The sequence below is a fragment of the Myxine glutinosa genome, chromosome 5 (assembly GCF_964187855.1).
Source record: "Myxine glutinosa chromosome 5, kmMyxGlut1.1, whole genome shotgun sequence".
In the NCBI taxonomy this organism is placed as follows: Eukaryota; Metazoa; Chordata; class Myxini; order Myxiniformes; family Myxinidae; genus Myxine; species Myxine glutinosa.
In genome coordinates, this window is record NC_136265.1 from 159,194,173 (window position 1) to 159,207,712 (window position 13,540).

Sequence of the window (13,540 nt, forward strand, 5' to 3'; positions counted from 1 at the left end):
AGTTATACGGACAGTTCCTTGGACTTCATGGTAGAGTTTCTGCTCTGACATTCACTGTCAACTGTGGGACCTCATATAGAAAGGTGTTTTTCTTTCTAAATCATGTCCAATCAATTGAATTGACCGCAGGTGGACTCCAGTCAAGTTGTAGAGACATCTCCAGGATGGTCAAAGGAAATTGGATGCACCTGAGCTCAATTTGGAGTGTCATAGCAAAGGAGTTGAATACCTATTGACTCAAGATATTTAATCTTTTCATTTTTAATTACTTTGTAAAAATTCTAAGAATAAAAAAATTCAATTTGACATTATGGGGTATTACGTGTATATTAGCAAAAAAACAAATCTCAATTAATCAATTTTAAATGCAGGCTGTAACACAACAAAATGTGAAAAAAGTCAAAGGGTGTGAATACTTCTGAAGGTACTGCAGTATGTACTGCAAATGAGATCGGTAGGGTTCATTCAGATGTGTACATGGCAGCTGGGGTGGGACGGAAATTCTGTCTTCTTGTCACTGAGGGATTAGCAATAAATGTGCCTTTTAAATATTATGTACTCAGGATTCGGGCTGGCCAGATGGCCCAGAGGTACGCACACTCGCCTCTAAGCCGTCTCGCCTGGGTTTGAATCCTGAGACAGCTATAAACTATCATCCCAGTGTTTCACAGGCAGGGTGATTCATCAATGTGTGTGCTGTCCCTCGGATGGACGTTAAACTGGGCATCCTGTCTGCCAGCATTATTCGGTGATGTTAAAGATCTCAGTGTCCTTTGCGAAGAGTAGGCGAGCTATCGCCGACATCCTGAACAAACTCCAAATGACTGTCCTAACTAGTGCTGGGAAGACAAGTGGCAAAGCACCCAATATAACCCTTGCCAAGAAACTGCTTCGGCAACACTGACGCTCTGCAACAGAGTTTGGTACATCAGAATCAGAACATGGGATTCTATTGAGCAAACGCTGTGTTTAAGCCCTGTAAACAAAGTTTTGCAGACTCTCTGATCAAATAAGAGCAAAAACAAAGTGCCCTTTTAAAAGTTTTGTACACAAACAGCATCATCATTTGTTTCAAAGACTTATTTTTAACTGGAGCCTAATCACAGCGTTCAAATTGCTGCAGCACAGCTTGCGAGACTTTTTGTGCGATTGCGTTGCTTATTTTGGTGCCGTTACTGAGACTTGAAGATGACAATGTGTGATCATTTGTGAAACGTCACCAGCCCTCATCACACCCGGCACGCGTGATATACATCTCTGTACAATTACCTGACCGGATGCAACTTCACACTACCATCACATGTGAAATGCTCTAACTTTTGAGGCCCGCGTTGTGTGATACAGCCTCAGACTCTCTTTTTCTCAAGCAGAGTTATGGAGCAGAAGATGATCAATTGCTAAGGATTCCTGGAGAACAGCTTCCTGGCGTGTATTCGGCACGGGCGATTGTGGGCTGGTATAACGGCCTACCTGAAAATAAGGATGTAAGTCCCAACGCTAAGGTTGCCTTTTGTAGATTTTTCACTGTATGCATTATATAAATACTCAGGTTATTGTGATAATGACACTTGGACAATGACTCTACTGAGGTCTATTCTCAATTATGTCTCACTTCCTCCTACAGGAGGATTGGGTGTTGGGCTAGCGGCTAGGGTGCCAGCTTAGGATACCTAGGATCCTGGGTTCGAATCCCGGTCGATCGCTGAATTAACGCCAGGGGGGTTGACTCAGCCTGTACATCCTTCAGAGGTCGGCAAATTGAGTACCAGTTCACTGGTAATTCCCTGCTTGTCGTAAAAAAGCGACAAACAGGGTTGGCGGCAGGAAGGGCATCCGGCCGTAAAACATTGCTTCAAAAAGGGGACCAACAAAAACAACAACAACCACGGTGCCCGAAAAAGGCCAACCCCCGCTTTGCGGGGAAAAATGGCCTCTAAAGGTGTTTTTTTTTTTTTTCTTCCCTCCTACAGGGAGGGGACAGGTATTGTTTTTGGATCAAAGGTGAAACACTAAAAATCACACCTTTTGCCATTCCATTATATTTTAGTCAATAGAGATGAAAATCAAAGGTGCTTTCAAACAGCCCCTATCGCGATGCGTCAAATAATTTTGTATTTGAGTCATTTTGGGGATTATACCAGGATGAAAGGTGACAATCGGCAGCAAAATTCTTGATTTTTAAAAATTATATTTCGCTGTGCCTTTGAATTTGAACCAATCCAGAAAAGAATTGGCAAGATGTTTTCTCACCACAGCCTCTGCAGAACGAAGTGGACAGGAAATAGTTTGGTTCTTTAGATCTCACAGCGTGGGTCAAATCAAAATCAGAAGCAAAATTAAGGTTCTTGGCCTACCAAGCAATTATAGGCCCCAAAAACAACCTTACCACAGCCACATTATGATCACCACATGGCAAGAAGGTGCGAGAGCAGTACCATTTTGGCCCTACCCCCTGTGGCAGGGTCAAAAGGTCAAATACCAAAAAATGCAATTAGGAGCAAATTTCCAAATGAAACTTTGCACTTGCAATCAACATTGGGGGACGCATTAAATGTATAACGGTTTTTTGGATTTGACCACTCGGAGTGGGGACTTGGAGTCACAGGGGTCAAATCAGGGAAAAAAATGTTTTAGCTCAAAATTTCATATTCGGTCATTCCTGGTGGAACTTTTTGCTGTCTTTCCACTTTGCTTTCGGTGGGAAGCGTAGGGATTTGCAATGGCGCGCCATCGACTTAGCTCTAGTTTGGCATTTTTGTGTGTTCACATATAGGTGTCGCAAGCCTTTTTGCCAACTCGGTCATGCTGGCCTACTTATATCCTGATCTATATATTTTATCTGTTTAGCTAAGGAATACACCTTGATTATATGGCCACCTGTCTTATGTGTCCAAAATATTCGGCATTCAGGTATGCATCGATCGATAGTTTGTGATGTTCAATAACCTTGTGATTATGTGTACACCTGTTTTATGTGGTCACTCATAAATACTATGTGCATTGACTAAAGGTTGTAATACTGTACTTGTTTTCATGCATTTTTCCCAGTTCTGATTTGTAAAAGTTTTAAAGAAGCAAATGTCGATTTCACACAGGTCAAAGGTCAAAATGTGCAACTATATTTCTTGATGAGAAGTGAAAACTAGGGGAGGCATTTGCATTGCTTGCGAATATCTGCGATTCTCATTCATATATTTTATTTGATGATAATCTTGGGAATGAAGTGATTGATGTGCATCACATTTTGTTTGATACATGTTATCAAATTAATTTTAAAAATTGCTGATCAAAATAGCTCTTCGGCTTACCTTTATACCAAGAGAACTTAAAAATATCGGAGAAATGTTTTCTTTTTTAAAAAGCCATTAAACCTGCACTGTGGCCTTGATATGACCTCATATTGCAGTTGACGCCAGATCTGAATGTGGAGACTGCAGTGGTGCTGGGACAAGGCAACGTGGCGCTGGACTTGGCTCGCATCCTGTTGACGCCCATTGATCTCCTAAGGGTGAATTTATTACTGCTGATTCCCCACGTCATGTAAAATTATCACGTCTTCCTGGGACCAATAATATTAACGAACAGTTGAAAACCAAAAGGATATGATATTAGAGTGCTTGCTTGTAAATTGACTAAAGGAAAGGAAATATGAGAGAGAAATGGGGAGGGTAGCAGAATGTGAGAGTGAAGGGAAAATATGTCAGTAAGGGAATGAAAGGAGCATACAAGGAAGAGGATCAAAATTCTCATTTTGCTTATGCAGTAAATTGACAACTTCTTAATTTAGATCAGTTGAATCGTATTTTTACATCAGATGTCTCAGCCATGCCTCTGAGAGCTTTTGTAAATTCCAGCAGAAAACTGATATTACTGGTGCAGCTTTGAGTGCCATCGCTGAGAGTAGTATCAAGAGGATTTTTCTGGTGGGTCGAAGAGGGCCTCTGCAAGTGGCCTTCACCATAAAGGTGAGAATCCTTTGTTGACCTTCTAGAAAGACCGAAGATAAATGTTGTTGTTTACGTCTCCTCCTCACTTTCTCTTTTTTTAGGAACTCCGAGAAATGGTAAAGTTGCAGGGAGTAAGAACGATGCTGAACCCATCTGATTTTGAAGGGATAGAGAGAATGCTTCTTGAAAGTACGCTGTTTATTATGATTTTGACATTTGTTGCGAGTGATGAATTTATATTGAAGTGACAAGTGGAATATTAAAGGGATTTTCAAGGACATTTGGACACAGGAGGAGGTGATATTGCCCATCATGCTTGTGCAGTATATACACATTATTAAATTAATCTAGCAGTGTTAACTTATCTCCACACTAACCTCATTGTTACCATTAATTTTGTTAAACTTAACATCCACAACACATTTTATAACTAGGTGAGACTGCATACCTCCACCAGGCTGAACAGTTTTTTTTTATCCCACTGATAGGCCAGATCTGCATCCGGATCCTAAGCAGAATCAAATCGGCTTGTTCTTGCTACCTAACCAACTTATCTACCATGTTTTGTCATAACTCGTGCACATCTTTTTGAAATATCATTCTATATATCATTTTGGGCCCCATCTCTCAATGGTGAAGAATCACTTAAAATATTTCACATATTTTAAATTATCTTATCCGGATCCGGATATTCACCAAAATCTAACCAATTCATCCTTGTCACACACTCAACCTGTCCACCAAGCTTTGTCATAATCCATGCATAACTTTTTGAAATATCCGGCTATACTGTATATCAATTTTGACCCTACAGTCGTGGCACCCTAGCACATTTTTCAAATAACTCACAATTTTCTGTAAACATAGGGGCAATACCCCTATGGAATATGCTTGATAGGAATTTGCTTGATACAATATGCTCGATAGGAATTTTTCTTTTTCCTCTGAAACTACACACACTATTTCGATGAAACTTGACCACAACCTTCATCCCCCATGATGTATCGAGTTTGTTCATGGCACTAAGAAAATCGAAGGCCCAAAATAGGTATTTTTTGTTTGTTTGTTTAAAATCTTATGATTATGTTATTATGATTCTACATGCTGTTCTGTCTTCCAGCAACCATTGAAATTGGTTTAAAATACCTTTAGTCAGTGCAGTATACTGTTTATTCTACCAGGTGAGCACCAGGGTTATTACTCCCGCCAGGGAGTAATGTATTCACTCGTGTCCGTGTGTGTGTGTGTGTGTATGTGTTCGTGTGTTTGTGAACAAGATATCTGGAAAAGTTCTGAACGGAGTTGGATGAAAGTTGGTGGGATGATTGCCCTTGGGATAAGGAAGAATGGATTAGTTTTTGGTGAAGCTCAGGATATTATTCCCGATCCAGGAATTTTTTGAAGGATTTTTTTACCATTGGAAGATAGGGCTCATTTTTTTTAAACATTATCTTCTATATATTCTATATTTACTCCCGCCAGGGAGTAATGCATTCACTCGTGTCCGTGTGTGTGTGTGTGTGTGTGTGTGTGTGTGTGTGTGTGTGTGTGTGTGTGTGTGTGTGTGTTCATGTGTTTGTGAACAAGATATCTGGAAAAGTTCTGAACGGATTTGGATGAAAGTTGGTGGGATGATTGCCCTTGGGATAAGAAAGAATTGATTAGTTTTTGGTGAAGCTCAGGATATTATTCCCGATCCAGGAATTTTTTAAAGGATTTTTTTACCATTGGAAGATAGGGCTCATTTTTTTTTAACATTATCTTCTATATATTCTATATTTAACATTGTGATATGAAAATAGTTTTCATATTTGTTGTAAATGTAGTTTAAACTCGTGGTTATGCGTTAGAGCGGTGTATTTTTTTAGCAGCGTCGTCTTCAATGTTCATTTTTTTTTTCTAATAAAGACATATTCTGTCATTTTAAAACCACCAAAGTGTGTATTAGGTTTCGCCGTTTCAAAAAATGTATCGTTTCATACATATAATGCTTTAAAACTGTTTTTTTTGGTTTTGTTTTTTATCTCAGAAGAGATATCAACATTTAGCTCAGCGAATGTCATTCGCGGTGTCAGTATTTGATGAACTTATAAAGACTTAGTTCCAGATTTGTCAATGGCTGAGGTATATTAACAAACGAATAAAACAGATTTGGCAAAATTCCAACTTTTTTTTAAAAAAGATCGCCTATTCACCCAGGGTTGTGAGAGGTTGAAGAAGAAGAAACTTCACATGGGCTTCCCAGACCAAATAAATAATTCTGGTTCTGGCTCTGCAATTTTCAGGTTTATTACTCCCGCCAGGGAGTAACGCATTCGATCGTGTCCGTCCGTGTGTGTGTGTGTTCGTATGTTCGTCTGTTCGTGTGTTTGTGAACAAGATATCTGGAAAAGTTCTGAACGGATTTGGATGAAAGTTGGTGGGATGATTGCCCTTGGGATAAGGAAGAATTTATTAGTTTTTGGTGAAGCTCAGGATATTATTCCGGATCCAGGAAATGTTTTTGGATTTTTTTTGGGGGAAATATTTTTTCTGTTTTACTGCATTAAAGCTTTTATTCTTATTCTTAAATGATGTTTTTCTCCTCTAATTCCAAGATATATCAAAATAAATTCTCTGACAGTTAGGGCTTACTTTCTTTTTCATTTATTGTTTTGGGGAGAGGGGATGTTAAACAAAACGTATTATTCCAACTAAACCCATGGCGGGAGTATGCGCTCTACTGAGTGGCGTTCTAGTTGCCCCTATGTTTTTTTAAAATATTACAGGCACCTGCAACTCACCATACATGAGTTCATTTCCAAAGTAAAGGAGAATCACATGCTTGAAATCTAATTATTTCTAAAAACTTCTACAAGTTGCCAATAATATTGTCCGGGCCATTTTAGGATTTCTATGTAGAATAAGCTAAGATTTAGTAATTTTTTCAGCTTTTTTTTGTTTAGTTCCACTGCAAACCAAAGAAATACACATGTGGATACCACAAGATTTTTGAATTTCAACAATTTTCTGAAAGAAATGGTGCATTATTTGAAAAAAGTGCAAGGGTGCCAATATCACAACAGTATATCTCAATTGTGAAGAATCGCTTAAAAAATCCTATTATCCGGATTGGGATCGAGAAATTCACCAAAATCTAATCAATTAGACCGTATCACACACCTAACCTGTCCACCAAGTTTCGCCCGAATCCGTCCATAACTTTTTGAGATATCCTGTTCACAGACAAACAAACAGACAGAGAGTGGTGAAAACGCAACCTGTGTCCACCTTTGCTGGTGGAGATAACTTCCTTAATCACATTTTATCTCCAAGACAGACAATTTAGTGAAGGCACTGGTACACAATGGCCTACTCTTGATAAGAGATACTTTTGGATTATTACCATCCCAACTGCAATCCTTCAGCCTACAACACCAGTTCGTACATGGTGTCTCCCATCTCAGCACTAGTCTGGCTGGACTTTGCTTTGCTTCTGATGTCTGATAGGATTTGGCTGATCAATCATTTTTACCCCAAGGAATAGACCTGTTCTCCAACGAACTTTCTGTTAACATAGACTGGTAATTTTGACGTTTGGCAAATTTATATTGAGTTCTCTGGTTGTGCCTTAAAATGTTTGTATACAAACAAAATATAAATCTGATGATATACAGTAGCTGTGCATCCATTTGGGATGCAAGACAGCTCAATTAGTAGTACGCTTTCCATTACGATATCCAGTCTGGGTACCATCCGCAGGAGAAGTCGTATTGAACAAATTGCCATTGCTGGTGTATTGCCACTAACTGAGGGCACTGCATCTCGCAGCACACTGTCCTCAAATAGAAATGTAAAATCAGTTGTCCCAATTGCATTTAGGTTGTGGGTATTGGAGATCCCATTGTATTTTTAGAAAAGAGTAGACCATTGGTTGCTCAGGATGGGCAAAATGGCCTCCTGCTGCGTGTAATTATACATTCCCTTGTGTGCCAAATAACCCTGTGCTTGTGCCATTCAGACATTCCGAGGCCTCGTCGTCGTCTCACTGAACTACTGCTGAAGTCCATGCCCCAGAGTTCGTCAGGATGTGTAGGACACAGAGAGTGGGGTCTGTTGTTTCATCGCAGCCCTACGCACATCCTGCCCACAGCTGATGGTGAAAGGGTCGGCGGAATTCGCTTCCAACTGAACAAGCTTGAGGTTGGGAAGATGACACCATTCCAGACCAATCTAATTTTAGAATAGAAAACTAGTCTGAAATGGGAAGGCTTTTGCATCAACTGAAAGGTAGAGCAATGGATGGAATCAGTTGAATGTTTATAAAAGTATGGGAGGCAAGGAACAATTTTGGGCATTGATCCTTCATCAAAGCAAAGGAGCTCCGACACAAAAGAGGCTTATTTTGCTCCAATGAAGGATTAACACCCAAAATGTGAGCTTCTCTCTCCTTGCTTCCCACGGTGGTTAGCGTGCTTCGATCGATGACAGTTAGGATACTTTGATCAACGTTCTGTTAATTCCATCCACTTACTTTTACCTTGTTTAGTCACCTCGCTGCCTGACCTTTAAATTGTACTCAAAAGTAATTTCTGCATCTCAATGAGTGCTTGTGATGTCACCCACCATGTACAGCTGGTTCATTTTTGAAAACCTGATGTGAATGCACATATGCATGTTTTGCACATGTGGAAGAGGTTACATGAGTTCCTTTTACAGTACTTGTTAAAGGTAAAGGTCACAAACTTAAAACAAAGAACCTGACTACCGGTTATTGAATTATCCATTTCATTACGTTCCACTTCAGCAAGCCTGGTGTTGGCTTAGCGGTTAGGGTGGGTACCAGCTTGGGATCCTAAGATCCTGGGTTCGAATCCTGGTCGATCGCTGAATTAACGCCAGGTGGGTTGACTCAGCCTGTCATCCTTCCAAGGTCGGCAAATAGAGTACCAGTTCACTGGTAATTCCCTGTGTGTCGCAAGAGGCGACTAACAGGGTTGGCGGCAGGAAGGGCATCCGGCCATAAAACATTGCTTCAAAAAGGGGACCACGGTGCCCGAAAAAGGCCAACCCCTGCTCTGCGGGGAAAAATGGCCTCTAAAAGGTGTTTTTTTAATTTAATTTATTACATTCCACTTCAGGCCAGCGGTGACACCGTGAAAGCTGTTCCAACGGGAAAGAGTGAAGACATGCCTTGCGGTCTTGTTCTGAGGAGCATAGGTTACCGTAGCCTTCCTCTTGATCCAGACATGCCGTTCGACAAGCGCCGTGGAGTCATTCCCAACAATCAAGGACGAGTCGAAGGACGAGCAGGTTAGTACTTGATGCCATCGTTGATGGAGTGAGGGGTTTTTTTTCTTTCTGATTGTATATTATATACATTAATTTTTTTTGGACACCATCATAATTAATGACACTTTGAGAAGTGTGTCGAACTGAATGTACTTTTGTCCATATATGCGTGAACACTCTTCAATGCAAAAAATGTCTGACTCAAACCTCATTTATTTGTTCTCTTCTGTAGGCCTGTACTGCAGCGGTTGGGTGAAAAGAGGACCTCAGGGTGTCATCGCTACGACCATGAATGACAGTTTTGAGACTGGAGAAGCTGTTCTGGAAGATATCTCCAATAGATCAGCCAGTCCTCGGGCAGGATTTGAGTCTATTCGGCCCAAACTCACAAGCAAAGGTGAAGAGTTGCAGCACTCGGTTTCTTATGTTTTAACAATGTTGGAATTGCAGCTCTTTTGTACCTGACTTGAACTTAGACTTTGACGATGTGATTTTGATGACTTGAACGTAGAGCAGAAATGAAGGCTGGAAAGGGTGGAAATGCGAATGGTTCGGTGGATGTGTGGAGTATCGTTGAGAGAGAGGGAGACAAATGATGAATTGCGAAAGATGATGGGAATAGAACCTGTGATGGATGCTGTGAAGAGAAACAGGTTGAGATGGTTTGGTCATGTGTTGAGGAAGGATGAAAGTGACTGGTTTAGAAGAATGATGGAAATGAATGTAGAAGGAAGTAGAGGACGGGGAAGACCAAGAAAGACTTGGCTAAAGGTGGTGGAAGAAGAAATGCAGGCAAGGGGGTTAACAAGGGGAGATGCAGAAAATAGGGCAAAATGGAGTAGATTGTCATGGGGACCGCAAGGCTAACCCCCGCTCTAGCAGGGAAAATGGCCTTAACATGCCTGTTGTTGTTGTTGTTGTTGTTGTTTTGTACCTGACTGCTTTGAAATGGCATTTATCACCTGAGGTCTCACTTGAGCATCTCACACAGGAATCCAGGTGGTGTCCTTCGGTGATTGGGAGCGTATCAACCGAGTGGAGCAGGAGCGGGGTTTGAAATTGGAGAAACCACGGGAGAAGATTTTGGATGTGCAGGAAATGCTCATACATGCTTCGGGCTAAACCCAGCACAATGCTGGTGGAATGAAATATCGTGAGGCCTGGCTCTGAACAATAGCACTTCATTGTAGCGTGCCTTGCAATTATGCATTTCAACTGTATTTGTGATGTCATCTTTCACAATGCCTATTTGTGGTAATGAAAGACATCTTGGTGTGAGAGAAAACCCTCCTCTGACTACATAGGAAATGGGAAATCTCTTGCTAATCAAGAATGGCCAAATGTCTTTCGCAAGGAATTGATTTTTTTAGATTATGAAATCCTTTATATGGCAAATTCATAACTTAGCCAGGATCCCTCTTAAAATGTTGAGGGTTCATGAGACAAACCTGGTTGACTCAAAGTGAATGTATGCTGAAAACTGCTAAAGCAAAATGAAGAACCATGGGTGATAAATGTTTTGTATAAAGAATAAGTTTATTGAAGAAATTGTCATGGTTTTTGTTATGATTCGCAAAAACTTGTCATGATGCACAACAACGAGACGGATGTTTTATGGTGTTGTTTTAAGGCAGAGTTACGCCCCAAAAAACCCCAATGAAACTCACCGGAAGTCCAGGCAGGAAACGCCCACGCATTGCACCAACATGGCGATAAAACATTGCTCAGGCAGGCTGAGGCCATGCCCACCTCGCGACGGATTGGTCGAGGGGGTTTGATGGGGAGATCACACCAATGAAAGGCCAGAGTAAGGAAGGACTTGTAATTGGCCAGGGGCAGAGCAAGGAGCGGCCCGCTGATTGGTAGAAGGAGGCGATGTACTGATTGGCCACTGACCGATGGCGTGAGGGAGGGGTGACGCGGCCACGTTTTCATAACTTTTTGGTTACCGTCTTAACTTTTCATACTGGCATGAAGAGTCAACCACAATCGGTGACCTTCAGGGAGGGGATAATTTACTTGCCCTGCTTGGTCTGTTCTACTGCTATCACCTGGCAACCAGACTAAACAGGGGCAGGTAATTACACCCTCTCTGAAGATAAAGCCTCGTAGGCCTGCTTGCCTTTTCCTTACAATCTACTACAACTTCTTCAAAGGTCCAAATTATTTTCACCTTGTGAGGTCGGCCGAGGAATGTTTCTGGCCCAAGTCTTTCAAGAACCGACTGGTCAGGCATGTAGCTCACGAGTAACTGAAGGTGGTAGGAATTTGGCCAAGGTACGGGCATAACTTGCCTACTCTTCGGGATATACACTGTGGGGTATTTAACCTCCACCAACAATGAGTACTAGCAGACGGGTCCTCTGGCTTAGCATCCTTCAGATGGACGGCACACATCGATGCATCACCTTGCATGTGAAACACCACAGTTTATAGCTCAGTTGAGATTTGAACCTTGGCTCGACAGATCAAAGGCAGGTGTGCACACCTCTAAACTATTCTGCCAGCTCTCTTGATGATGTGATAAATTAACAGTGGCCAGACGGAAGCCAAACAGTTCAATCTTGGTTTCATCAGACCACAGAATCTTGTTTCTCACAGTCTGAGAGACCTTTAGGTGCTTTTTTGCAAACTCCAAGTGGGTTTCATGTGTCTTTCACTGAGGAGAGGCTTCCGTCTGGCCACTCTGCCATAAAGCCCAGATCGGTGGGGTGTTGCAGTGATGGTTGTCCTTCTGGAAGTTTCTTCCATCTCCACACAGGATCTCTGGAGCTCAGCCAGAGTGACCATCGGGTTCAGAGTGACTTCTTCCATTTAAGAATTATGGAGGCCACTGTGCTCTTGGGAACCTTCAATGCAGCAGAGATGTTTTTTGTAGGCTTCCCCAGATCTGTGCCTCGACACAATCCTGTCTCTGAGCTCTGCAGGCAGTTCCTTCGACCTCATGGCTTGGTTTTTGCTCTGATATGTATTGTCAGCTGTGGGACCTTATATAGACAGGTGTGTGCCTTTCCAAATCATGTCCAATCAATTGAATTTACCACAGGTGGACTCCAATCAAGGTGTAGAACCATCTCAAAGATGATCAAGAGAAATGGGAGGCACTTGAGCTAAATTTCAAGTGTCATAGCAAAGGGTATGAATACTTTCAATGTGATATTTCAGTTTTTTATTTTTAATAAATTTGCAAAACTTTCTAAAATCCTGTTTTCTCTTTGTCATTATGGGGTATTGAGTGTAGATTGATGAGGGAAAAAATGAATTTAAACGATTTCAGCACAAGGCTGCAACATAACAAAATGTGAAAAAAGTGAAGGGGTCTGAATACTTTCTGAATGCACTGTATGTAACAAGAGACTACAACGTCTGTACGATATACGACTTCGACGACTCGCACAACCACCAGGCTGTGCGTCACGGATGAAGACACCTGTAATCTAATACCCATTGCATACGAGGAGAACCAAGGATATCACAGATCTTGTTGTCGGTGTTTTACAATGAACCTAAACAGACGCCAAATCTACTGAATCAAATCCAGAACCATCGTGCTCATCGTGTAGGTCAAGGAGGTCCTCAGCAGATGGAGCCAAACAGATATTCAAGCCCGACTGCCTATTCTGTAACAAAGAAGGCTGTAAAAAGACAATGATCAAGATTTGAATTTGATTGACGGGAAATTATCAAAGAAATAGCAGAAATGAATCGGTAGAGAGCAAACCTCCGCCTGGTTGGCCATATTGCTCAATGGTGAAGAATCACTTTAAAAATTCTAGTAGCCGGATCCGGATCTTCACCAAAATCGAATCGATTCTTCCATGTCACACACACAACCTGTCAAACAAGTTTCGTCCAAATCCGTCCACAACTTTTTGAGTTATCCTGCTATGTAACGTTTTTGGCTCTATCTGCCAATGGTGAAGAATCACTTTTTAAATTCTAGTAGCCGAATCCGGATCTTCACCAAAATCTAATCATTTCGTCCTTGTCACATACGCTACATCTCTGCGAAATATCAATCGAAACTGTGCACAACTTTTTGAGATATTTTGTTCACAAACGGACAGACAAACAGACAGACAGGGGTGAAAACCTAACCTCCATCCACCTTTGGTGGAGTAGGTAAAAAGGATGAAAGGCTTCTTGTGTGAATCAGAGGATTAGACCTCTTTGCTTGCGAAGCGCAGTAGCACAGAACTTGTCACCGGAAACATGTCAATTTTTAATGAAATAATGATTTTAAAGATTGCTTCAAATCCGGAAGTTTAGTGCTACTGAAAAAGAACGCAGCATCAATCGGAATCGTACATAAAGCTATTTCA

At 41.3% G+C, this 13,540-nt stretch overlaps 1 protein-coding gene across 3 annotated transcripts in view; it reads left to right on the forward strand.

Moving 5' to 3' along the window:
* Positions 1-12,420, forward strand: part of FDXR (ferredoxin reductase) — a 29,954-nt gene extending 17,534 nt beyond the window's left edge. For all 3 annotated transcript variants that reach the window (XM_068115839.2, XM_068115841.2, XM_078778944.1), the window contains exons 6-13: positions 1,371-1,484; positions 3,407-3,508; positions 3,858-3,965; positions 4,049-4,136; positions 7,948-8,129; positions 9,068-9,239; positions 9,451-9,615; positions 10,210-12,420. In XM_068115839.2, coding sequence (XP_067971940.2) covers positions 1,371-1,484; positions 3,407-3,508; positions 3,858-3,965; positions 4,049-4,136; positions 7,948-8,129; positions 9,068-9,239; positions 9,451-9,615; positions 10,210-10,340 — 1,062 coding nt within the window. In that variant the 3' untranslated portion in view covers positions 10,341-12,420. The remainder of the gene's footprint in view (positions 1-1,370; positions 1,485-3,406; positions 3,509-3,857; positions 3,966-4,048; positions 4,137-7,947; positions 8,130-9,067; positions 9,240-9,450; positions 9,616-10,209) is intronic.
* The last annotated feature ends 1,120 nt before the right edge of the window (positions 12,421-13,540 follow it).